Here is a 27,779-nt window from a genome sequence, read left to right as displayed (position 1 = left end):
GTTTTTTTTAAAAAAAAAAATAAAAAAAAAAAAAAAAAAAAGTATCTTTTGATTTTCGTGATTTCAGACCTTTTAGTTTTGCAGGAGGACTTTTAATTTTGACTCTCTATCTTCACATGGCTACATCTGCAGAGAAAGGAAACTGGCTTTGTTACACACCGGTACTATATCACCCCTGTGTTATATAGAATAAAATTAGCAGGTTGATAAAAAAAGTGTTAAATTAGTTCTGCAGTCATATATTGTTCATATAATAAGTCTGCTTGGTGTTGGTTGACAAGAAGCTCAGCAGAAGGTGGCAATGTGCGCTGGCAGCCCAGAAAGACAACCGTACCCTGGGCTACATCAAAAGTGTGGCCAGCAGGTAGAGGGAGGTGATTTTGTCCCTCTACTCTGCTCTGATGAGACCCCACCTGGAATACTGCATCCAGCTCTGGAGCCCCCAGCATAAGAAGGACATGGATTTGTTGGAGCAAGTCTAGAGGAGGGCCACGAAGATGATCAGACGGCTGAAGCTCTCCTATGAAGACAGGCTGAGAGAGTTGGGCTTGTTCAGCCTGGAGAAGAGAAGGCTCCGCGAAGACCTTATAGTGGCCTTCCAGTACCTGAAGGGGGCCTACAGGAAAGATGGGAAGGGACTCTTTGTCAGGGAGTGTAGCGATAGGATGAGGGGTAAAGGTTTTAAGCTGGAAGAGAAGAGATTAAGATTAGATATTAGGAAGAAATTCTTTCCTTTGAGACACTGGAACAGGTTGCCCAGAGAAGCTGTCGATGCCCCATCCCTGGAGGTGCTCAAGACCAGGCTGGATGGGGCTTTGAACAGCCTGGCTTAGGAGGAGGTGTCTTTGCCCATGGCAGGGGGGTTGGAACTCGATGTTCTTTGAGGTCCCTTCCAACCCGAACCATTCTATGATTCTATGATTCTAGCATATTTCTGAGTTATCGTGTCATTTTTGCTAATTTCTTAAATAAATATATTTTTACATTGCTTTATCAAGATGGAATGGGAATGTCAGCTTTAAGTAAGATGATGTAAAAGTATTGTAATGCAAATCTTTAGCAGATGTTGTGAACTCATTTTTTATTTGCATAGCTGAATCCACTAATCCCAAGAGCTGAACTATAATTTATATTCTATTTATTATTCTGCTGCCACGTTGTCTGAGATGAGGAAGCCCCTGCTTAATTACATGAAGTATATGAATAAATATTCTAGGATTAAGATGCACATATATTCGTTATTTCTTCTCTCTAGAAATTGAAATTCAGATGTCTAGAAAGATTAAGGATGGCAGACCTAATGCAAAAACGTAAAATTTAGGAAAGAAAAAAATAAATAAATCCTTCCAATTAATTTATCTATCACCCATCTCAAAGTAGTATCCTTATCTGAGAAATTTATTTTACTTTTATTCAGTCTAAAATTAAAATATCCCAAATGGCCACTTCTTATGCAAGGGCATTCTAATCCAGTGGATTTCATAGCCCTGATCCTCTCTCAAAAGTCTGTACTGAGCTCCACATGGGGCCAGTGACTGACCCACTTGCAGGTCACTGTAAAATGCTATTTTGGGGATTTTTTGAGTCTTTTCCACTTTTATTTCGTCGTCCTTAATTTTGCTCTTTTATCTCAGTTACATACCATTTATGCCTCTCTGTATATTTTCCTTTTTTCATTGACATGTTGAAGCATGCTATGCATGCCCCTCTACCTCTTTATATAGGAAGTGAATTTTTAATTGTTGAAGTAGAAAATACGAATGTTTCATCAATGTTTCTGGCTTCCAGTGGCGTATATAAGAACATTGCGGTAAAACTATGATACCTGCTCAATTTGCTGAAAGGTCACTTTTAGCATTAGTCCTTTCCAAGTTTCTTTCTGTCAGCAAATGTCTGTGTGCCAGATTAACTCAGAGGGAATAAAACTGCTTGCAGTTTTTCCAAAATTACTCTAATTTTATTTTCTCCCTTAATGCTTATTGTTCTGCAGCGCTAGCCATTTAATCCTGTGTTGCTTGGTATAAATTAGAATATTTTAAAAACTAACAGTAGTATGATGGGTGGGTACTTGGTTCATTGCCGTATATACTTATTCATTGTTTCAAATCTATCAGGCAAATTGCACTTCATGCTCACCTCTACACCAATCTGAATTATTTCTCTAAATCTGTATGAAGCAGCCTCAGTGCAAAATGTGTTTCATATAAAGATGAACCTTGTAGTCCACTTATACTGTATTTTTGTACTCCTATAAATGAAGCCTATAATGCAGTCACTGTAATCTGTTCTTTATAAAGGCATCTTTTTCTTCTCCAGATTCAAAGATTTAATCTCTCCAAAATTTTAGTATAATGAGATATTTATGTCATATATATTGTACAGAGTTTGGCAGAATCACTTTTCTTCTCTTGGAAACTATAATAATCTATTTCCCCTTTTCTAATTATCTGGAATTTCCCAGGTTCCTCATATTTCAAAAATAATTAGGTTAGAAAAAAAAATATAACACAGGGAAGTGGAATGACTATATATCCTTTATATACACATAACATTAATCAAAATTAATCAACCTGTCCTTTACTGATGACTGCTTTTATAAGGTTTCTAATACTTGAAAGTTTCCAAACATCCCTTTTTTTTTCTCCTTTAAAAAATATGTTTCTCTCTTCAGTAGGTAGGCCCTCTAGACATTTCAGCTCTCTCTTGATAGATTTTTCAAATACAAACCATGCCTAACCCACTCTCCCCATCCTCCCCAAATCCAAACAAACAAAACTAAAAATCCTGAGTTATGAGCACATAGTGACAAGTTTTGCAAACAGAGTCCATCTCTTTCACATACTTCACAGACATAATAATACATCAATCTGTTACTGGTTGTCAAAGGAAGAAAAGAGGAAATTTAGAAAGGAAAAAAAAAAAAAAGAAAGAATTTAGCAAGACAGCACAACCTGTTTTTACTCCTTTGTGATGACAACTTTTGCATTTCTTCTAACAGAAATACAGGGTACAAGTTAATTTTGATTGCCTTCTTTTATTCACTAGATTTACTAAATCATGCCATTTTACCTTGGCAAACAGAACACATCGTTGTAAACAAAAGAAAGAGAAAATGAAAATGCAACATAATTAATTACACTGGCAGGACTGATTATATTTTCTTGCATAAGCTGTGTTTGGACATTTAAAACTTAAAACTACATTAATTAGCACTCCTATAAAGCAGTCACATGCCAGCCATACATGATTGCATTTTTATTTTGTAAATAAGAAGGCAAAGACATGGAGAAAAAGAGTTGTTTTCAGGAAAGATTTGAGTTCTGGCATTAGAAGCAGTTCTGTTACTGAGAATGTTGGATTGCAGTCAGTAGCTACCTCTGACCACCATTTTTTGTCTTTCTCTCTTAGCTAGGCAAGAGAGAGACCTGAAAAAAAAGAATAGTAAAAAGCAGGCAACCAACCAAAAGTAGTTCTGAGGCTTCGGTTTAGAGACATCTATGTGATTTGTTTAAGCTGGTGATTTCGAGCAGCTTGTTTTTGTGCCCTTTGTACTTGCCATGTTCTTTCCATTAGTATCTTCTATCATGTCAATGTGCTATTGAAATTGAGTGTGTGGTGTTTATTCCAATGCTTAAAGATTTGTTCTGTGTACAGAACTGGGAGTACAGCCCTGCAGCCTATTTGTGCACACTGCGTGCAAATCAAATAGCGTGCTGAGCCTGAGAACATCACTGCGGGTTACTGTGCCATAACCTGAAGTGGGGAATATTCCGTCTCAGGGAAAAACAGCCTGCTGGATCTTGTCGGCTGTGCACTTAGGGAAGTGAGGGAGAAAATGATCAGATAACATCCTTATCTGTAAAGACCCAAGAGAACTGAGTTTTCCATATTCGCAAACTACCTGAAGATATTGATTGACAGCAAGTATCTAGTCCAAGTAAACACAAAATCTCCCTGATGAAAAGCATCATTCAGAAGCAAAGGAAGAGAGGTCAGAGCACAGCTTCTGCAACACCAGAGGGTCCTGGCCAGTCTGTACATGCTCACAGTGCTAACCTGTCTGGCCAAAAGCTCTCTTTTCTGCTTGTGTGTGTAAAAATGACAAGTTAGGACTAAGGACAAAGCTGGGGAAAACAGAGCTTCTCTCACACGGATTTCCTGTGGAGGGGAGTTGGGGAGAACCCTCCTGATGGTAGTGTTCCTTTTCTCAACTTGTAACTGGAAGAGGTCTTGCATTTATTCCCTAATCAACACTACATTAGTCTTGACATAGTGGTGGAGGTGTTGATTCAGTTTAATCCTTTAAATTGTTTTGGATCCCTTAGTAAATGAGTTACTCTGGGTAGGCCAGCTTCTTGGCTAGGAGGGAGATTTACTTTGTCTGATATTAGATGTCTATGCTGGAGTCAAGAGCATAGATTATCTTTATTCTCAGTGGAAAGAAATGGGAGATTTAAAGTGCAAAACTCATCTGACTTATTTTATGCATTGATATTACAGTAGGGTAGATGACACCTGAATAGTGTATTCTACTGACTTCTAAGAAAGTCTATACAACTGACTCATCAATCCAAGTTTGGCTGAAGTGTATTTTACCTCATTAAAGACTTTTTAGCAAGGTAGCACTAGGTATGCTCACTGGATTCCTCAGGATCCTCTCTAAAGCCTTACAAATACACTGCATTATTTACTTGGGTCAAAATGTATGATCTGTCAGTGAGAAGAAGCCTGATATTTGATTGAGTTTGTTCATTCACTTCAGAGTGAACTAAGGCTGCAGTGGTGGGGGGAGAATTCTCTGGTAAGGGAAAGTGTCAAAGACTGTCCAGATTACATTTTCCCAGAAGCAAGCCCTGTTGTTTGTAAGTAACTCAAGTTTATCTGTACAAGCCTGCACCATAAATTCAGTATTTTTTATTGCTATTTTCTGTGATACAGTAACTTTGAATAGTAATAAGTTCTGTTGCTATTCTTGAAACCATGAAAAGGTTAAATTTAAGAGGACATTAAATTATTGTGTCTACATGGTAACACAAGCTCAGTTCACAGTAGAAAGTATCTGATATACTGTCACTTTGCATTTTGATAATAACGTCTCACATATAACTTCTTATTTCTTTCTTCATATCTTAGTTTATTGTCAATTTTTATTTGCTTTATTTTAACATATTTTTTTACTAAGGGTAATAGCAATTTTAAAATACAAAAAAAAATCCTGAAACCCAAAAGGAAAAAAAGAATGAATCACAGAATCACAGAATGGTTAGAGTTTGAAGGGACCTTAGAGATCATAGAGTTCCAACCCCCCTGCCATGGGCAGGGACACCTCCCACTAGAGCAGGTTGCTCAAAGCCCCAGCCAGCCTGGTCTTGAACACCTCCAGGTTTGAGGCATCCACAACTTCTCTGGGCAACCTGTTCTAGTGCTTCACCACCCCCACAGTAAAGAATTTCTTCCTAGTATCTAATCTAAATCTCCCCTCTTCCAATTTAAAACCATTACCCCTTGTCCTGTCACTACACTTCCTGACAAAGAGTCCCTCTCCGGCTCTCCTGTAGGCTCCCTTCAGATATTGGTAGGCTGCTATGAGGTCTCCCCAGAGCCTTCTCTTCTCCAGGCTGAACAAACCCAGCTCTCTCAGTCTGTCTTCATAGGGGAGGTTCTCCATCCCTCTGATCATCTTCGTGGCCCTCTGCTGGACCTATTCCAACAGATCCATGTCCTTCCTGTGTTGAGGACTCCAAAGCTGGATGCAGTATTCCAGGTGGGGTCTTACGAGCACAGAGGGGCAGAATCACCTCCTGTGACCTGCTGGCCACACTTCTCTTGATGCAGCCCAGGATGAGGTGGGCTTTCTGGGCTGCCAGTGCACATTGCCGGCTCATGTTGAGCTTCTCATCCACCAACACCCCTAAGTCCCTTTCCTCAGGGCTGCTTTCTAATATGTCATCCCCTAGTCTGTATGGATAGCGAGGATTGTTCAGGCCCAGGTGCAGAACCTTGCATTTGCTCTTGTTGAACCTCATGAGGTTTACTTGGGCCCACCTCTCCAGCCTGTCCAGGTCCCTCTGGATAACATCCTGTCCCTCTGGTGTATCGACAACACCACACAGCTTGGTATCATCTGCAAACTTGCTGATGGTGCACTCCATCCCTCTGTCTATATTGTTGATAAAAATGTTAAACAGTACCGGTCCCAGCACAGACCCTCGAGGGACACCACTTCTGCTCTCCATTTGGACTTCAAGCCATTGAGTACCAATGATGGAAGTTTAAATATTTTAACTCATTTAAAATTAAGTACAAAAAGTCAAATAAGATTATGATTAGATCACCACTTTTGTCCAGGACAAATTTGGGCTGCCACCAACAGATGTGGTCTGTTTATTCCCACTTACCCATTCCCATTACTTCCCTGCTATTAACACTGGTATTTGCACAACTAGGCTGGGAATCAAATCAGGGAACCATTCTGGCTGAAAAATAGCTACAAGTTCTGTGCTGTTTTCATTTGAGCAGCCTTATACAGGAAAAAAGTGATTGATCGAGATAGCAGATGATGCCACCAGATCTAAAGGTGCTCCTTCATCCTAGGTGCTTAGATAGCCAGTGTGTTTGAACAAGATAGAAGAAATAAGGAAGTTCTGTCAGTCACTCTGTTAGTTACTCTGCAGATGAGTAAGTCAGACAAATAGACCTAAGGGTGGGATTCCTCTCAGCCACCCAGAACACAAGCATCCAGTCTGGACTGCTCTTTTGAGTCCATCTATGGTCAGTAGAGAAAGGCACCTCCAGAGGGCAATCTCATTTCAACAAAAATGTCTAGGATACACAGAACAAGTCACCTTATGGAAAAACCTATCTTCACAGACTGTCTTGAAAACAAGATGACTAACTCGGGCTAGGAGTGCAGATTTTTAGTGTCTAACATAAGGAAAGGTAGATCATCTTCCAAATGACTTCGTGTGTGCACAGAGGAAGTTTGTGGCAGAATTAAGTTTCCATAGTTAGCTCTTTCTCTGCTACCACAACCATTAACCTGACTTGTTTTCCTAAGATAGAACTTGCTTTAATGGATAGAAGGGAATTGCAAACTCTGATTAGACTTCCAAGATAATGTGGTGGAATTTCAGGGACAGGGAAAGCAGTGGATCATTTTTGTCTGGCCTCCTGTATAATAGAGATTGTAAAGAATTGTTAGTTCATTGTTTTGATTCCTGTGATTTGCATGGTTTTAAAGTAAATCTGGTCCGAACTTAGAATTTCAACCTTTTAAATTTTAATTTGGCTCTGTTTCAGGAATGAAATATATTTCTTAGGGTTTCTGCTGTGAGTAAGTTTCAGGCTGACCACTTTCACAGTTACTTCTTTATGCACTGTTAAGTCTATGCTGAATCATCTTTGTTTCAGTCAGCAGTTGCTAAGCTTTCCAGCAGTTGTCTCTCTAACACCTCTGATTCTCCATGATTTCTAAGAAAATCCAATTCATACAAGTATGGAAATGAGGTGGCCCCAGCCTTAATAGCAGTCCATAAAACAAATGTCTTCATGACCATACTAGTAGTTGAGCTACTGGGAAAGTAGGATCCACAGTTTTCTACTGCTAATCTGGAGTGCTAAACTAACTAAAAGGATCTCTGATGAAGTTTTGGCCCCTTCCCACCAGCATTCCTCCAAACAATTCCTGGGCACACTTTGGGAATTAAGACAGGCTAGTCACCAGTCTCAGAAGGCAGCTTAGATGTGGCTATGCTTTGTTGGAAGGTAACAGAGTTTAATAGAACATAGCAGAATACTTAATAAATAGACAGGCTGGTTTTTTGCCAGATCGTTTGTATGCCAGAGAAATAATCCCTTTCACATTTCACTTACTAATATAGACTCAGTCATGGAGTCTTCAGCAGGACTGCTACCAGACCAGAGAACATTTCCAGACTGCGGGAGCTGAGATACCCAAGGGTCTGTTGCAGCTCCAGGAAACTAGAAGACTAGCTGAAATTTGGCCTTAGAGCAGTTTGCAGATGTTTCTTCACAGTCGCTGCAGCTCCTGGGACCATTCGCGTCCCTGAAGTCATTCCAGCCCTGCAGCTTTGCCTGCTGTGGTCTGTGTGAGTCGTCCCAGGACAGCGCAGTTTTGGGTTGCACCAGAGCTAATACAGGAATTCAGCTGTTGAGGAACCAAATAAATAAAATGTCAGGAAATGTAGTTAACCTGCAAACTCAAAACTTACCCCTGTTTCACTGAGAATTTAAGCAAAAGTGACACTTCTGCAAAACCTTTCCTTTTCAAAAACTGGCTTTTTGTAATGAAGAAGAATTCCATGTCATTCCATCCAGTCAGATCTAGACTGAGGAATACTTTCAAGAAAGCACAGTAATAACATGAAGCATCAAGATGTGTAAAATTAATCCGTTTCTGTAGTAATATGTTGTAATTAGTCCACAGTTAAAATTTGAATTTTATGCTTTATTTCACTTTGTGTGACTTAAGTTTCCTACATTAGTTCATTAGTTCTTTTATCTGGTATATCAAAGAGCCCTTTAATATCTAGGATTTTCTGTCTTTGAAGGTACTCGATGCTGTAATCAAGTCTCCCCTTGATCTTCTTTCCAATAATGTAAACCGATCAAGTTCCTTAAAGTCTCTCTGCTACTAGACTTCTTGTTCAAAGTGAAGAAAAAATTATTCCAGACTGATGAAAAACATTTTTATCAATGTCACTTTCTTATGAATTGCTCCTTAATAGGCATATGTCATATGACACTTACTGAAAAAATATTTTCCTCCTTCCAGTGACCCGATTCAGTACCAAGGAAATCAGTTGGTGAGGCTTTGCATTCTTTCTGCATTGATTTTCAGTGAGGCATCCAAAGAACTGACAGGAAGCAAATCTGGGTTTTAAGCATCACTTGTCCCACACTGTTATTAACCAAGGTCACGTCCAATAATATAAAGATACAAAAGTGATTGGCTTTCTTGTTTTCTTCACCCTTAGGAGAATCCTAAGTTTCCAGTTTGGATATCAAAGATTTGAGAATCAAAGGAAAACTAACAATGTCTGCAAAGGCATCAACCAGGCCAACACTAGAGTAACTCTACTTCTGCTCATTTTTCTAGGTATAAAGATTTGGCTGATACAGCTGCAGGAGAGAAGAAGAAATTGTCTGCCAAGGAGAGATGTCGTCTTGTTCTTCAGCAGTGTAAATTACAAGGCTGGCAGGTTTGTGATCTACAAAGCAATTAAAATATCATTCTTTAAACAGGCTAGCTGAGTCATTTCCATTGTGGCAAGCCACCAGATCCTTTGCGGCAGTATATTCTTTTGACATTTAATATATGCTTTGGGATAAAATCAAAGTGATTTTCTGAGTTTTCTAGCATATGAGTAGCAGTGATCATTGTGTCAAAAAATCAGTATATTCTTGTGGGAAGGAAAAGATTTCAATGAAGCATGTACTCTGTGTAAATTTGCATCCAGGTTTTTAAAGGTATCTGGTGTACATATTTTAGTGGTTGAATGGTTTCTGAATAAAAAAAAAAAAACAAAACCCTGCACATTTTCTTTATGTAAAATCCTATAATAAATACTATAATGTCATGATAGGGGAGACCCAAAACAACTCCTTAGGACTTCCCATTTGGTCAATGCCTTTCTAGGCACCAGCATGCTGATTGAGAGATAGACCAAAGTACCCAGTGTGGCTGTGCATTGGTCCAGAGTACTCAGTCACCTCCTTTGGGTAGCTCTGTAACTGAGCAGAACTGATTTGACATATGCAATTTCTAAAGAAAATGGTGTTTCCTTGCACAATATATAAGCTATTGTACAGGAAGGAAGCTTTCTGTGACTTAATGTGTAGAACATTTTCCCGGGCAGTGTGAGCTTCAGCTTTAGGCCTTTTCTCAGCCTAGGAGAACCGAAATCTATTCCACAAGAGAGCATCCAGATCAGTTTCAGGGACAAGTGTGAAGTTTAGGAACTGGACTTCTATAGGCTTTGGTAATATTAGTTTGAAGGAAGGGGTTAGCCTAGGTCTTCTAATTTTTGCATGACCTCTAAGCATTAAGATGCCCAGAAGAATGTTTCTACAACTGTTTATGAAGAACAAGGCCTATGTTGGACTTTGTGCTATGGGTTTTTCTTAGCGGGCCAGAAACCTTAGTTTCAACAGAAACAAAGATCAGCCTCCCATCAGGTTGGGAGCACACATGCATGATCACCTGCACTTGGACACATAAGAAGGTTTTTCTATGGTCAAAATACTCTCTAAGTCCCTTTTTAGTCATTAAAGTAAGTAGTGGGCACATATAGCCTTACTGCTTCAACAGCAAAGAACAAAAGGATGGACCCTGAAAAAGATAACATTAAAATAGACTTGCTTTCCCTACTTGGGTTTCTTAAGTCAGCTCTGGGGTATATTCTGCATCCTTGCCAAAAAGTTTCTTATAATATCCAGTCATTGATGTCTAGAAGCTGTACCTTGACTTATAAGTACCTGGAGCTGAGAGTACCACTAACCTTCAGAACTCGTGTGGGACTACAGGCTTGACAAAAGGGCAAAAACTGTGTAACAGTAATTGTGTATTGTGCTCCAGTCACGAAACACAGAACAGGATGCCTATGGAGTTTATTTCCCCAGGAGCCAGTAACAGCATTACAGCCTGAAAAAAAAACACAACAAAACAAACAAAAAACAATTGACCATCAGTGAAAGCCTACAGCTCAAGACTAGTGATTCTGTAGTGATTGGCATTCGAAAACAAGCCTGAAACCTGAAAGACAAAAATGTAAAAAGGAAATTGCAAAACAGAATCCCTCCATCATTCAGGGGACTGAAGCTTGTGATCACAAACAGATTTTAGAGGTTCTGACTCCAGAATCTCATTAACACCAGAAGAAGTCAGGTGTGCAAAACTACAGCAGTGCATAATGCATTGTCCTTCAAACCAGAAAGGAACAAAGCTCTTAAGAGATGCTGAGAAGTTAAATGGAATAGGAGGGTTTGGGGGTGAGAGTTATACCATTGTCACTCAGTGACTAAGAAGCACATGGCAACAGAGTAAGCTGAAAGGAACAAGGTCTCAAAAAGCGAGTGACCTTCTCCTTACACCTTTTTCAAGCCACAGAGAGCTATGACAAACAGATGGAAAGATGATAATTCTCATTTCTAGAAGAAAATTCACTCTGAGTCCAGACAATTTCTTAGAGACAAATACCTAGGGAATACAAGGGAATACAGCACATTTTGTATAGGTGATACAAAACCATATACCCAACTACCAGCAGTAGTGACTAATGTCTGTGTCACATAATATCTCTCTCAATTATCTATTTGATTCATTTGACTAATCATGAAAGTTGAACTTTAAATAACAACCTAAATGAGGAAGCTTATACAATCTGCAGTTGTCATGTGTGCCCTCCTCTATGCTTTTACAGCAGAGGACTCTGAAAAAAGAAGAAAAAACATTTAAAAAGGAGAAGGAGGGGGAAGAAAGGGAAGGAAAAGAGGAATTAGAAACCCAGGATGATGTCAGCTAGCAAAGCCAGAGGAAAGGAGTCATCTGTAGTACGTCATTAAAAATCAACCAAGAAGTAGGGGGTTGCACATATAGCCAGTTTATTCAGCCACTGTTGCCAGCAGTAACTACTTCAAATGAGTCACTGCTGGAACTGAAAATCTATTTGATGCAGGGGTTCATGAATAAGTCAAAAAATGTCTTCCCCAACACTGTTACCTGCACTTCCCTGAAGATCTGTTGCAGATTCGGATAGATAAATTGACCAAAAAAAAAAAAAGGAGAACTAAAATATCCACATCAAAGATTGTGAAGTTTAGGAGAAAGCAGCACACATCTGAAATCAACCTCCTGCTTATATGTCATCATCAGAGGATGAAGTTGCCAATAAACTCCCTAGGAGAGGAGGAAAAAGAAAGATCTGGACTTTATAGCTGAATGAATCTGAATGATACTTTATTTAACTTCCTTCTGATAGTGTAGCTCACCATCCCATTTTGTGAAAGGTGCTATTAACTTGGAGGAGAGGAAAATAAATACGTGTTCTGAAGTGAGAGCCCAAAAATGAGTAAAGAAAATGGTTTCTTTTTATTTATTTCCTCCATCACAATTTATCTTTTCTTTCTTACAGAAGTTGTGTTTGGAGAGTGTTTTATTAACTAACAAAACAACAAACCCCAGAGCCCACTCAGAGAACAAATTCTTTCTCCTCTTATAAATACTGTAGTCTGTTCAAAAATGGAGGACAAGTGAAGAAGATCCAATACCAGAATCCAATTTTGGTTTATTTTCTACTGTTTAGCAGAGCATAAGAGCAAACACTATCAGCTAGCCAATGTCTGGTGCTTGGTTCAGCAGCTTCTGCGTTAGAAGAAAGCATTTATTAGGGAAGTGTTGATAGGTTTATGAGTTGTTGCTGTTACTTGGGTGAGCTGAAGATAACTAAACTAGGACAATAAAATAGCTATTTCATTGAAGCTGGCATACCATGCAGTTTCAGTCATGCACTTAGCTTAACTACTGAAATTATGGAAGTGCAGAGCTACTAATGAAAGGCAGGTTTTGCATCCTGACTCTGTGCGCAGCCTAGATAAGGTGTTCTTTCAGCTTAAATATATACTTGATCATGACAAGCTTAGCTACCTGCTGTGACTTTTAAGCACACCTGATGTAAGAGAAAATCAGATTTCCAAATCAAAACAAACCATTCCTACTGCAGACAGAGTGAAAGTAATAGACTTGTTTAACCCCTGGAGAAGTCAGTGAGAGTTTTGCTATTAATGTTAGGAAGAGCAAGATGATATGTAGTAACTTTAGAGTCAAACTGAGTGGAAGTACTGGCTGCTCCATGTAAGGCAGAAGAATCTCCTGCCCTCCAGAACATCTGAAAGCCTTTACATTAGAAAACCCATATTTTCAGTACTGTGTTGCTCTATTGTCATACAGTCATGTATTAGCTAAGCAAAGCCTACGATCCCAATAGCATGACTAGCTTGCAAACATTATCATGCTTTGGGAGAAGTACAGGGCACAAACAGTCCTTGGCATTTTTTATATTTTTTTTACTGACATACAGAAACTTTCATTTGTTTGGATTATCATTCCTCACACTGCTAAGCTTGCAAATATAAATTCAATAAAAGAGAGTTAGCTCATAGCTTACTAAGCTTTCTCATCAAAACTTGGAGCTTTACATTTTGTTTAGCTAAGGTCAGTGGTCTGCAATTAACCCTTCGCAGTTACTTCAGAGGAGTTTGCTGAAATGCAAACAACTTGTATTAACCAGAAGTAAAATAAAACATCAGTTTCATTTGCTCTTGCTATACAGTGCAGCTGTTAAATACAAGTGCTTCAAAGGCCAGACTTCATTGAAAGTGAATCTTTCAGGCTTTGACTGCTAGAAATGCTTGTCTGGTTAAAAGATAGGAATCCTTAAAAATGTCTAAGAAATGCTTTGTCTTAGTTTATGTTTCCAGTTTTCAGCCTGCTTCTTCTAATCCACAATGATTCCTTCTTATCAGTAACCTTGAACACAAAAGATCACTCATTTTGGAAAGAAGAAGACAAGTTTTAACTTTGAATGGGATGATCCAAAGATTCATCGGGTATGAAATAAGCCATACAGGAAAGTCAGTCAAATGTTTTATGAAGCTCCAAATCAGCATCAGGTAGTTGCATGAGATGATAGATACTGTAATAGTGCCAGTTCATGTTTTTACAGCTACAGACAGTGCTGGAGTTGTTTCAGGAGCCTGCAGGGTTTCTGGAGAAATCATTCTTGCCAGTGTGGAGCTGTATTATTAAACTTCTTCCACTCAGAAAGAATGTTAAAACAGAGAATAAGCCCTCAATAAAGGGAAATACTGGAAGTCCATCTAGAGTTTTTAAATTCTTCTAGCACTTCTATAACTGCAGAAGGAAAATTAAGAGTCTGATCCAAATTTTACTAATCACAAAGAAAACCATATTTCATTACTGACCTACAGGTGTTTCATTTATTGGATTTGATATAGCTGTCTTTAAGTAATTTTTATTTCAATATATTAATATACAATATTAGCATACCAGGGTCCTTTGGGGAGAAATATGTTTATGATTAAACAAAAGAGTACAGAACGTAAGTGGCATGCATATGCAAATTGTATGCTTAGTTCAGAGAAACATTTACATTATTTTTTAAACAGAACTGTATATTTTGGCTTAAAATGAAAATGGTTATGCTATATTGAAATACAAATTGTTTTGTACATGATATGATAAAGTACTAGAGTACTTTGCAAACAATGCAATATATAAGGGATTCTTAACTTTTTTTTCCCCCGGAATAGGAAAACTGAGTATTCATAAATCATATGCCAGTTTATTCATTTATCATTTAGTAATTTTAACTGTGCTGGAAGTCAATGTTCCTTTTTGTTTTGAATGTCTTATTTTAAGTGTCAATTTTCTTTTAGGCAATTTTAAAATTAAAATAATTATGAAGATCATATTTTAAAAAAATATCCCAGGAGGAGTTTCTAGGCTAACGCTAAATGGTTAGAACACCGGTGTCTGTATTTCCCTCATACTTTGAATTAAATCAGCAAAATTATATTGTCCCATTATATCTTTGTCCCTTTATACCATCCCATTATATTCGTGGAAATAATTTACTAGTAGCAGAAATCAGCACAGAGTGACTTTACCAAATAGCTGGCCAGGGCCAGCCACCACCTGCAGTCTTTCTCCACAGGTATTTTGTGCCACACAATACAAGTCCATCCTATCTCCTTGGCCAGAGAATAGAATGGATGTCTCACTTTAACCTCAGAATGCTCAAAAAAAGCTCCCAGTCTTTCAAGACAGAACTCTATTTTTTTTTTTCAATTTCTATATTTTTTCCCCTCTAGAATATATTCCTGCATCTCTCTCTGTCCACCTTTCAGGGTTTGCTTATGATTACTAGTCTTGTACACTCTATTTTCTTTCTGATATCTCTTCCATCCAGATTTCTTGCATCTGGATTCCAAGTCTGCCTCTCTCTAATTCAAAGCTGACTTTCTCATTTGCATCTCTCTTGACACTTTTCTCTTTTTTTCTTCTCTTCATTTCTTTTCTAGATATTTCACATCATATTTGGTTCCAGTGTTCATTTCTTATTTTTTGGGGTTTAGTTTTCCAGTTTCCTACCTCGGCCTTTACTTTCTCTGCCATTGCTGTCCCTGTTGCCTGTATTTCTCAGTTCACGCAGAGAGACACTTTCATATTGTTTCTTGTGATGCTATGTCTATTTCCAGAATTTTGAAAGACCAGAAGAGTAGGTCCAGTAAGTACAGAGATCTCATGACCTAAAACTGGGGTAGGGTTTCCTCTGCTGAGTATTTCTTACATACAATTTATGTACATCTTGTATTTCCTGATCACTTGCTTTCCTGTAGGCCAGTCCTTTTTTGTTGCCTCACAAGTGCAAAGAGCTGTGAGGTTTGTACACTTTTTGGAAAAGGAACAACCATTTTTTTGCCCTTTCCCAGAGAGATGAATGACAGTTTTTCTCCCTGAAGTTCAACTTCTGACAAGCGCTTACATAAATGCTTAAGGTCACTGGAGTGAATACGGGACTACTCACATACTTTATGTTAAGACCATACTTAAGCTGTGCTAAACTGTGGGTTTATTCAGTATGAACCATGGTGTGAGGCCACCAGTTTTCCAGAAACAAAGATATAGTCTTAAAATGTGTGAAGAAAAGCTAACAAATAAAGCAGAAAGAGTAAGCCCTTAAAAATAACATTTCAGTCCTTGTAAAAGATCAGTACCCTGTAAATGTGTTTGTCGTTACAATATTTTTGCAGACATGTACACTGCAAAAAGACACATTTTACAATAGTTTTAAGGCTTTTTTCTACATTTCATTAATGCACTGTGAAAATGTGTGTCATTGTGTAAAATATCATTAGATTATAGTTCTCTGTCTTTTGTACGTAGCTATTTTGAAAGTACTGCCAGAAACACACAGCACTCCCACAAATTGCCTTTTTTAAACTAAAGAACAGCTTTACAGATTCCCTTGACACCTATTAAGTATGAGCTAATACTGCCTCCATGCCACCTACACACCATCTCAGCATCCATTCCATAGTTTTGAATGTCTGTACTTCTACATCCTACACCTTTTCTGAAAAAAAAAAAAAAAAAAAAAAAAGAGCAGCTCCCTCCCATCCTTTCTTCTTCCTCCCAGGGAAAAAAAAAAAGGAGGCCTGTAGCAGTAATTGAAGCTTTGGTAGTCATCAATGACAATTTTACTTAATCTTTAAAAAATGTGTCATTTTGAAAAATAACATTTAAAACCCTAATGCTTTTCTAATTAAAATAACTATGACTGTAATTCACAGATGGTTTACTTTTTCAGGAGTCTGAATGACATTAAAATTTCAGACTCAGATGAGAGCACTTTGTAGTCCAGAAAGTATTGAAAAGTGAGTGCTTTAGTGGAGGAACATTTTAACCTTCTTTTCCCCTAGGCAAGCAGGAAACATTTTGTGATTAGAGAAAAGACCAGAATGAAGACAAGTGGCAGCCTCAATAACTGTTTTGATATCTGGCATATGAAATTCCAACATTTTTTAGCATTATTGCTTTCACTGAACACCAGAACTGTACAGAGGGCAGTGAGTCTAGCTTGTTCTCAGTCTGCTTTAGAGGATATCAGGTTTGGTTCGGAGACTGAGCAACACAGATTTTCAGTCATACTAACATAATCAAATGTGTTATAGCAGTTTCTTCTGTACACGTCTAGAGCTCTGCTCTCAACAGACCTAGCATATGATGTAAAATCTATAAATAGCTTTTATCCCAATGTAAAAATGAATTTGTATTGACATTTTTGTATTCCTTCATTCACTTAGAAATTGTAGCAGGCTTTTACTAATGAAATTCTTCACATAGGTGATGCCACAATAACTCCATTTACACTGTTCCTAGTTTGTAGGATGGGAGAAAAGAGTTTGCGGGTCCCCTACCTGGCTTGGTTATTCTACAATGCTAGACACTTGTAGCTAACCTGACCATAAGTTTAAGTAGTTGTCTTGACTGTGATTTTGTGACTGCACACTGCACACATACATTGCAACTCAATACTTGAAGTATTACACACTTGAAGTATACCCTGGATGTTAATCATGAGACTAATTGAGAATGGGGTTGTTAGTTTTGCCACAGACATTGCTGCTGATCAGGGCTTTTTAAAGGCTTTACATTTAAAAATGTAACTTTTCATCTTTTCTACTGTCACAATTCCATAATAATGTCCTAGTAGAGAGGAATGTTTTAGAGACTTCTGAGAAAGTAAGAGGAGAAACACCATTTTTAGGAATTGAGGGAAAGAGGCAGAAATGAGGAATAAGTGGATGACTTGGCATAGGCCTGCAACAGAGGGGAGGAAAAAAGGCTCCAATGTGATGTAGAGGGTTTGTGGAAAGGAAAAGTGGAGTATAAAGAGAAAATATAATCAGAGTAGAAGAATATGATTTTGTTAAGTATTTCTATCCAGGCTTTGGTTGTCTGAAAGCTACTCAGATACAAATGGTAATTATAATAACTACGTGATAATTTAATTACAGTTAACAATATGAATAATAATTCAGTTGTTCTTATAGAAGAATTCTGGATTTAAGCAAGAATTTGAACAAGACGATGGAGGATTTAGTAGGCAAAGCTGGTAATAAGGGAAGTTCAATATGTGTTTTGACAAGATGGATGGAAAAAACGGTTGTTTGATGAGCAGTTATTAAAGAATTCACAGGGTTTACTGACAGTGGATGTGGTGGGAGGAGTCAAGGTGGAGTTCTGGTGTCCTGGAATAAAGTTGAAGGCACCAAAATAGAATAATTGTTGGGAAGAGAGGACAAAATTGACATGGTTTGCTGGGAAAACATTAAAAGTTTGCTTGTTCATGATATAAAACTGGATGTCTAAAAGAGAAGAAAGTTTAAACTGGAGAAGGACGTAGTTGGCCCCTTTTTCTTAGAACTTTTTGATTGAATAAGGCTGGAAAAGATGAGGACAAAAGGAGAAATTCCTAAGAAAATTTAGCAAGCCCTGGGAAAGAAGCAGATTCCAGAGCAGAGGATGAATGAAGAAGGAAGTCAGAGTGCTAAGACACCTGGGCAAAGAGAGAATTTTGAAAGCACAGAAAGAAAAGTGAAAACTTTTGTTTGAAGCCTCAAGTCAAGAAAATGACTTGATGACAGTATGTTCCTAAGAGCAGAGTATGAGAGCAGAATGAGATCTCAGTAAGATTGCCTCAGATGAAGCTGAACACTGGAAGGCATCACTCATGATAATCTATTAAGTAAATATAAAGACATAATTTTTCCAGAGTAGCTACCAGTGTAGAAACAGGATCTAGGAAAAGGTAATCTTGTTCTGGAATAATAACTCTGATTTGTAAGCAGAAGGGTTATTCCAGAATAGACGGCCTGAATAGAAGAGCTACATTGGAATAGCTAAGTTATACTAGCATTTCTGTAGCTGCACAGTTTTCTAAAATAGATGTTCCAGGCATTTTTCACCATGCAAAGAAAGCCTATTTCCTATTTATGAGTTTCTACAATGGCAAGACAAGTAAAATGTGGGTTTTATCACCTTGCCTTCTCACACTTTGCAATAACACAAAAGGCCTATTTCATTGGGAAAAGAGATACTAACAGAAAAAAACCCCTAATAATTCTAATTTTGCCATTTTAGTGCATCTGATTTTAACTGAAAGTCAGTTGCACCATCATTTTGTGACAACTCAAAATTAGAGACTGTTAAAAACATTTTATTTAAAAGAGTTTCTCTCAAGAGTAGAGTGAAGGTAAGTCAAGGGACAAAAATGTGCCCCAGTCATTTCTGAATTTTATTAATGGAGTTGAGACATGGTATATATGTCCTGGCTTTCAGTAGTTCATCACTTCCAGTGATCTACATGGGGCAGTAGTGTTTGGATTTAAAGCGAGTAGTTGAAAAGTGTGACAATCTCCCTGCTGATTCCTGTCTCCCAGATCTATCCTGAAAAAACAACGGTGGAGCAGGATGGTTCAATGAGAAGAGACTGAGCTTGTGAGCTGCCAACAAGAGTTGGAATGAATTTCTGCAGCTTCAGCCAGACTTGTATTAATTAATCAGTATACCTATTAGCCATGCAAAATTAATAGCTAGACAGAAGATATAATCTTTGCAGGATAGCACAGTTGTCTGCTACTGGTACTTTTATTTCTAAGGAGTTAAGAATATTTTCTTCTACAGAATTCCTGAGAAGAAAATGGTATAAAAAGCCCATTATTTATCCCATTTTCTTTAGTTAGTTACTGTTTATAGAGTAGCTTGCTTATGTGTGTTGGTTTTTTAAAAGGTGATTAGAAAGGAATGCTTTGAAGTTTATACAGGGAAGAATTTTTAAGGATTGTTTCAGCATGTTCAAAAGGTATCAAAAGGAAGCTGTCTTTCTCTGATCTAACTAGCTAAATTTTTCTGTAAAGGGGGAGGAGCATCTAATGATTGTTATTAGAAGTAGATGAGTTAAACTAAGCAACTAGTCAGCACTAGAATAAGATCATAAACTCCATCAATATTTAGGAGATTCTTTTTCACAAATGAGTACCTCTGTCTCTGACTTACGCATAATTCTAAAAGGAGACCTGCTGAACAGCTTCAGCAGGGAAGCCTGGGAACTAGTATTCATAATTTTGCTGAACATCAGGAATCATTCTCCCTACTAGCAGTGAGTTTCTCTCACCTTCCAATTTAGGCTATTGTTTTCCTCTTGCACAGATGACAACTATCTGTTACCATCTTTTGCTCCACACGGGTGGAGGCTTGTCACCTTTCTCCTTGCCCACATCCCCTTGTTTTATAAAAACTAAACCTTATTTTCTATTACATTGTGTAACGTATTAGCATAATCACATTCAGAATGTGCTTTTTTTTTTCCAACCTGTATTTAACTTGAAGATCGTAGTATTTGTTCTGCATGGTTTTGGAACTGAAGGGAGACTTGAGTCTGACTGTTTGCTCATCCTTCCCAAATGCATCTTTTATTTAACCAAATGACAGCACCTCTCTGTAGAAGTATTGGCATTGTACTTTTCTTGAATTGCAGATCTCATCTCAACCCTTAGCTGGATTATATACGTACTATTGTTATTTACCTGTCATTGTTTTGGCCTTTTTTGTTGATGGTGAAATTTTTCCTGCTGTTTGTATTCTAGATAGGAGTCCGAAAAGTGTTTCTTAAGTACTGGCAAGCTGACCATCTCAACGATTTGTGCCTTCAGCTTCAGAAGAAAATTATAACCTGCCAAAAAGGTAACAATTACAGAACAAGCATTCCTGAGCTGTCACTTAATACACTGAGCAGAATATTGCATGAGAAAAAAAAAAATTCTCCTCCTTGAGTAGTTGCTGTATTTTATACATTTCCCTACAGACATATTTCCAGCTAACTACTTATACAGATTTTTTGAGATTATAGTAACATTGGTCATGCTTGTGCTTTCTGTCTGTCATAGTTTTTTTGTGGCAAACTGTTGACAGTAATTAAAACTTAGGGATCTTGAATATTTCCTTTTTAGAGTATGTTCAGTGATTTTTAAAGGCATCAATATCACCTTTAACTTCTTCTGCAAATCAGCATAACAATGTTACAAAATTGCAATGTGTTAAAATATATCGACAGTGAATACAAAACTAATAATTTAATATGTTTATCCCCTTTTCTTACAGCTTTCATATTTGACTACTACTTTTTTATGTTTAGACATTTTTTCCTCCCTTTTATGCCTGCATTTTTACTAAGGTCACACTGACATTTTTTGGCACATTTTTAAAAGGAGGTATTATGCACTGCCTCCTGATTTCCTGTTACTTCTGTTCCATTTCCTATCAAAATCTCAAATAACTGCTGAAAATGTGAATATTGCTTTGTTTGGAAAGGCTTCCTTCACACAATGCATTATTTATCTAATTGGCTGATGCCTGCAACAATTCCCATTATCACCTTTTTAAAGGAAATTAAAAAGACAAAAATTTATCTTGGTTTTTTTTTAATCAGATACATAATATTGCACATAAGCATATATAAACCTTTTCCATTTTAACTATCTGTTCTTCACTGTATGGGTGTAGTGAAAAAGAGGAGACCAAGAGAAAACTTGAAGCAAGTGGAATCAAAATCATGGCAGTTCAGGAATGAATGTAGAGAGTGACAGTTAACACAGGTCACAGTTCAGCAGAGTGTATAACTTGTGCTTGATTTTTTGTGCAAATCACCCTGTGCTTTAATATAACCTTACACCAAAATGTAAAACATCCTCAGATATGTCCATGTTTTGCAGAGGTAAGAGAACAGACGTCTGCCAAACTCTGCCTGAAGAGTGAGGATAATAGGTCTTCTTGGCTCCTTACTGAAATATTTCTTTTGGTTTTGCTTCTAGCCCACTGCAATTAGGCTGACTTGAAAAGTAATTTTCACCAAAACTATGCATTCAAAGCTTTTATCAAAGCTGTCACTAATCTGCATGTTTTTTATGGTCTGGGAAACCTGAGAAAATCAAGAACTTGCATGACATCCATTTGACTACATTAGCTCATCAAATAAGCTGCCCTTTGCAAACAAGCACAATTGTAAACTTGCAGACTTAGCATGCCAAAGAGCTCAGGAAGGTTGGGAATACCATACAGTACCTATGCATTGTTCTTATGTAATCCCAAAATTGGGATCCATAGACTTTTAAACTGGGATGTTTAGTGCATAATGGTATTATATTTGTCCTGCTGCATATTTACATTTTTCTCCCCTCATCCAGACTTTGGAAGCCAAATCTCTCTTGAGAGTATATTGACTAATAGCAAAACTAGTCAATAATTTCTGCATCAGTCTGTATAAGTCCCATATATGATACAAGAACTTAAAGGGAAAATAGGTCTGGTCCAAAATTCTTGTCAACTCTTTTTACCTCATTCTTACTAGCAATCCCTTCAGCATTCCCATAAATTTGGGCAAAACCCAAAAAAAAACCCAGACATGCCACATAAGTCTTTTTTTATTATCCTGAAAGTTAATATATGCAGGCAGAGAAAGGGGTCAGACTAAAGTGAAAGCATGTGTAGAAACACTTTTTATTTAAAAATGGATCTGTGAGTCTAGGGACTTTGTCATATTTTTTTCACAGGTATGAGAACTACATATGGGAAGTTTTGACCTTATTGAATCACTGAGAAAATTATTTGTACCTGTAGGAAAATCCATCATGCTGAAGTTCTTCAATTAGAGGTCACGTAGATTAGGAATTAACTTTAATACATTGTATACACAATAGTTAATGCATTTCTCACATAACCCAGATCCATGGTCTACTTGAATTTCGATTATTTTGATCTTTATCCTTAGATGAACTGTAAAGAAGTAGATATTCTTCTGCCCTGCGGGTGCTAACCTCAATTATTTTAATTTGCATAAGTGAGAATTATTTTAGATCTACATAAGTGAGGAGCAAGTTCAGAAGACAATCTTCGTACCCAAGCAGTATCAGATGAAACTGAGCAATAAAGGTCTAACAGATGACAATTTCATTTCACAGAAGTTTTTGAGGTTATGAAATTGGATTTTTATTCTGTGTTGACCTGAAGACAAAATCTTTCAAATGTTCTCATAGAGAAGGAAATGTGGTGAAATGTCCCTTTTCTTTTGAAAACCTGAGCTACTCAGTTCCTGAAAATGTGTGCAAAAGAAAAGAGGGGTGTCTGTCTGCCATCCCTTCCTGGAAAAACTTTGTTGAATGTTTCTTCAAAACATCTCACTTTTGATGGAAGCGTATAGTTTGGAGTAGTTGTACATTCTCTAAATGCTACAGCTACCTGAACTGGATATCATTTTACCAGAGCGTCCTAGCAGGCTACTCTGAATGTTGTTGCCTGCTAACAATCCTACCAGAGGATTGACTACTGTATTTCCTTTTCCTAACCTACCTTAGTGGTGTTACCAAGCCTGGGTTTTTTTTTGTCAAGGTTTAAGTACACGCATACACACACACTTGTGAAAATGTTACTTTAAAATACAAGCTTTTTTCTGAGTCATCCAGGATTTGATGCTCAACCATTTTTCAAATACCCTATCTTCTCTGCAGCAGAGAAGTTTAAAGAAAATACTGGAAGTGAGGGAACCATTTTTTATTAAGCTCTTTTGAATTTTTCATACTTGTGAACAGTGGACTCTGATAATGTTCTATGCATGTATTCATTATTTTTGCAACAGCAACATTATGAATTCAGACTCAGTAACATGTATATCCAATGTGAATGGCCTCATAAAATTGTCAACAAATAACTGTACTATTAATTTCCTTTTCAACTAAATTGGGTAAGTGCAACAATGTTCCAGGGTTTAAAGTCAGATTTTATAGAATGTAACTAAAGGGATTGAAAATGGCATGGCTGACTGTGATTATAAAAATGTAAACCTTCAAAGTTGTTCATTATAAATAATCTCAAAGTACCTGAGCTTGAATGTTTCCAAACGCACTGGTTTGGAAAAATTGGAAAGAATCAGTATTAGGATGTTAACATTTACCTTTCTTATATTTCATCAGCTGGGCACTGACCATCTCTAGAAAAAATCTTATTTTAAATATCTAAACAAGGTCATAGAAGGTGGTAGAAAATACTTTACATTGCTCTCTCTTTTAGCTGTTTATTTTATTTAATAACATTTTGCATTCACAAAAGACTAAATGTGTCTTTCTCTGTTTACATTTTTCCTTTAGATTAGTTCAGCTTGACTCTTTGTCATTTGATGTTGTTCTGCAGTGTTCCCAAGACTGAAATTTAATTACACTGTTAAAAAGTCCTAATACATTTTAGCATTTTTTTACCTTCCAGTCTTAATATTGACATTTTCAGAATTTTCCCCAAAACTCAAACTAACATCTTATACAGGCTGTTGGCTGCTGACTTCATTTCTGAAAAACTTTCAGTCACCAGAATGAGAGTAACCATAATAAGCAATGATGAAGTTCAACCTATTTTTGAAATGTGTAAGTTGATGTACTGAAAATCAACAATATTTCAGGCAACAGGCAAATAATTCTAAAACAAGTTCTTCCCTGTGAAGTTCACAGCAGTTATTCTGGATCTGGAAAGAATCAGTATCTTGTGGAACTTAAAAAAAAAAAAAAAACAACCCTGACGAATCAAGCACTTTCAGTTAGCGTATCTCTTCCTTCAAAGCCAAAACATATGCTCAGAGAATACCAATACCGCCCTTTTGCAGGTGGAGTGATTAATTTGGTGCCAAATTAATCATGGCCACAAGGGTCCCTGTGCCATGTGTTTCTGATCAGCTGGGTAATTCAGGGGACTAGGTATTATTTAGGTTGAGTAGAATTTCTTGTAACAAATCTACATAATTGGGAAAGTAGTACAAAAGGCTATTATATATTGGAGATACACCAAAATCTTCTCCCAACACAGGGCTGACAAAGAGTGTGAAAAATAGACCTAATAGATACATAAAGCTGATGCAATGCAGATGAAAATTTTAAACTGAAAAATGTAGACATGATGTGACAGATACATTTGAGAAATTTGCATTAAATTAATCTAATTATTTTTGCTAAAAGGAAATGAGCGACAGAAGGTCTGTAAGTCTCATTAAAAAAATCTCGGGTCGGTTTCAATTTTTTTAGGTACACCAAAATATTTAAAACATTTTTTTAAGTCAGCCAAAAAGCAAATGATATTTTAATTCCTACTGCATTAAACGCAACAATCATTTATTTGGGGTTTTATTTTGAAACAAATGATCTTTTGACCTTTGCAGTGTAAATGTATGCTTTCGCAATCAGTAGCCAGCATCCAAGTTTCTATTTGTAACGTAATAAAAAATAACATTCAGTGAAGGTAAACATTTTGAGTTTTGATAGTTCAAATTCATGAATTAATTTACTATCACTACTTTGTTCTAATCACTGACAGTAGAAAACAGAAGGAGTTCCATTTTAGTATGTTTTTCCACAGGAGGTTGACTGAACTTATTTGCTCATGTTTACAGCAGAACACACGGTAATATTAAGTTATTCAGTAATTAATTAGTTGTCTTTCTTTGGTCCATAATTTTTCCTTCTGTTATGGTAGTTGTAAGAGGATTTCTAGCTCGTCAGCGCTTGCTACAGAAGATGAGCATCAAACAGCAAGAGGTCACCTCAATTAAAAGCTTCTTGCAGAACGCTGAGGATATGGGATTGAAAACATACGATGCCTTGGTCATTCAAAATGCTTCTGACATTGCTCGGGAAAATGACCGGCTCCGCAATGAGATGAACGCTGCTTACCACAGGGAAAAGTTAGAGGCCAGAAACAGACCAGAAGAAGGCCTCAAAAGGTAAGATGAGGATGAATTCATTCCATCGTAGTGATTTCCATCCCTGCTTAAGAATGACTGAGGAATTGCAAGAGGATTCTCTAGAATATAGTCAACCCAAAGAAATGTTAGCACTATTTTTTTGTTTGTCAGGTAATCAAATCTAGAGCTGAGCTTTCTTGGAAACTTATTCAAAGTTAGATTGACGGTTGGACAAGATGATCTTTAAGGTCCCTTCCAACCTAGAAGATCCTGTGATTCTGTAACTCTCTGAGGCATTTATATTTTATAGAAATATTTTTTAATTCTAAGATAAATAGATTATTGTTGAACTTTTATCAAACCAAATGAATAAAAGAAAAATTCCTCTAACTTAAAATTCCAAAATTAGGAAATTGCCAAGATAATGAAACACAGCTAGCAGGGTGTTAAAATACAGTAAAGTCCAGACAAAGAAATCTTGTTTATACATTGAACTAGATATATTGGTTGTGAGGAGGATTCTTTCCTCTTATTTAAAAGAAGGCAAATGTTTTTTGTTTAACTGCCATCACAATTTTCAGGAGTGCCTACTTTACAAATCCTGCAAAAGCTGGAGAGGCTTTCTCTAGGAACTGAGTCCCTGATTGCTTTTCTCTCAGACACCTGAATGGGCATTTGAAGGTAGCATTTGCACTTAATAGGCATGTGTCTATAGCAGGAACGTGTTTATAACTTGCTGGACATATAAATGTTTATTTTTCCACGGGAACTTAATTTTTGTCCAGAACAGCTCCCTTTGCTTTCATTGCTTTTGTCAGTGACTTTTATTAACGTGAAAATGGCAGTGCATCTGCTTAATTAGCTCCAAATATCCCAGTGATTACATACTGAAGGAAATGCCTTTGTAGGAAAGACTGTAATTAAACATTACAGTGAAAACAAATTATCCACTGAGCACCATGCTTTCATCTTTAGCTATTTCATTTACTACATGGGCAGCTGGCTATATCCTGTGCATGAATTCCAGCTCTGCTGGTGATTTGCCATGCAGAAATAGAGTTTAAAAAAACAAATGCTTGGGGATTTGTTTGTAAAATGACAATGTAGACATCTTCTATCTCAACATTACCACTCAAAGGTACCAAGTTACCAACAAGCTCAAAGGTTTTCAACATTTTGATTTTTGGAGGCATAAAATGTTAGAAGAATTTTTGTTAAAAATCAGTTGGTTAGAAGCAGCTCATAAACATAATTTCTCAATATATTCTGAAATAACTAAAAGAAACGGAAAAAAATAGAAGTAAAACTCCAAAACTGTAATTGAAATGACTGAACATAAGGTCATAATTAATATTATTAAAATGATAACTAATAATTAAGCTTAAACAGGGAGATATATAGATATTTGGGTGGAATTGGTTGAGCAGCCGATGTAGCTGGATAAAAAGGTCATCTAATATTTTAAAGATTTGCATTATCTAAATAGAATTTATAGTTGTCTTTTTAGAAAATAATGATAAAGGCTCAGCATTTGCTGCCTCAGTAACTTTCTATTAAAATGGATTTCCCAGAAATTATCATTCAGATTGAAAACCCAGCTTTTGATTGTATGTAGCAATCAAAGTGTGAACAATGCATTCAGTGAACAACATGAAACTGCTTGAGGAAGGCTGCATTTGTGTGAAAAAGGGCCAGTGTCCTGATTTATCATGAAACAGGAAATGGAAGAAAGCTAGCAGCTTGCTCTGGATTTGTTTGTCAGAAGATTACTCCACACATCCCCTCGACACAGTAGGGGAGTTGTGAGATTGTTTACCAAAAAGCTGTTGTTATGTTTGCATGAACAGGTTCATTGTTATCGCTTGAATAATGCATCTGGGCCTCTCTTCTGTGTTTTTCAGAGCTGAAGACAAGGGTGGGAAGGTCTCTGAGGACAGCTTTGCCGGCTGTCGAACGCCTAAGCACTTTCATTCCAGCTCCGTCCCCGTCCCCATGGCGGTGGACGGCTTGGTACATTCTGCGGCTGGGTCATCCATCAGATCCCCCTCCCTGCACTCGGTGTTCAGCATGGACGATAGCAATAGCCTGCCATCACCAAGGAAACAGCCTCCTCCCAAACCAAAGAGGGACCCCAACACACGACTGAGCGCTTCGTACGAGGCTGTTAGTGCTTGCTTGTCGGCAGCTTCTAAGGAAACCGCTAATGAAGGTTAGGCATAGAGGGAGACACAGTCGCAAATGTTACTCTAGGTTATTGATTTATTCTTTTCCCTTTGATCCTTTTAAATGCAGTCAAACGCCTTTGAAAAGTCCCGCTTCCCTGAAATATTTCAGTGGCAGTAAATAAAATCAGTCAATTTGTCATTGGTTTCCAAATCAGCAAATAATGCTCACGTGTTT

At 37.3% G+C, this 27,779-nt stretch overlaps 1 protein-coding gene across 1 annotated transcript in view; it reads left to right on the top strand.

Moving 5' to 3' along the window:
- Positions 1-27,779, top strand: part of MYO16 (myosin XVI) — a 327,773-nt gene that overhangs the window by 239,791 nt on the left and 60,203 nt on the right. Inside the window, exons 28-31 of the mRNA XM_014944223.1 lie at positions 9,119-9,221; positions 20,251-20,347; positions 25,172-25,418; positions 27,281-27,588. Of these exons, the coding sequence (XP_014799709.1) occupies positions 9,119-9,221; positions 20,251-20,347; positions 25,172-25,418; positions 27,281-27,588 (755 nt within the window). The remainder of the gene's footprint in view (positions 1-9,118; positions 9,222-20,250; positions 20,348-25,171; positions 25,419-27,280; positions 27,589-27,779) is intronic.

This window comes from Calidris pugnax, unplaced genomic scaffold (genome assembly GCF_001431845.1).
Source record: "Calidris pugnax isolate Ruff unplaced genomic scaffold, ASM143184v1 scaffold69, whole genome shotgun sequence".
Lineage (NCBI taxonomy): Eukaryota > Metazoa > Chordata > Aves > Charadriiformes > Scolopacidae > Calidris > Calidris pugnax.
This window is presented reverse-complemented; position numbering and strand designations above follow the sequence as displayed.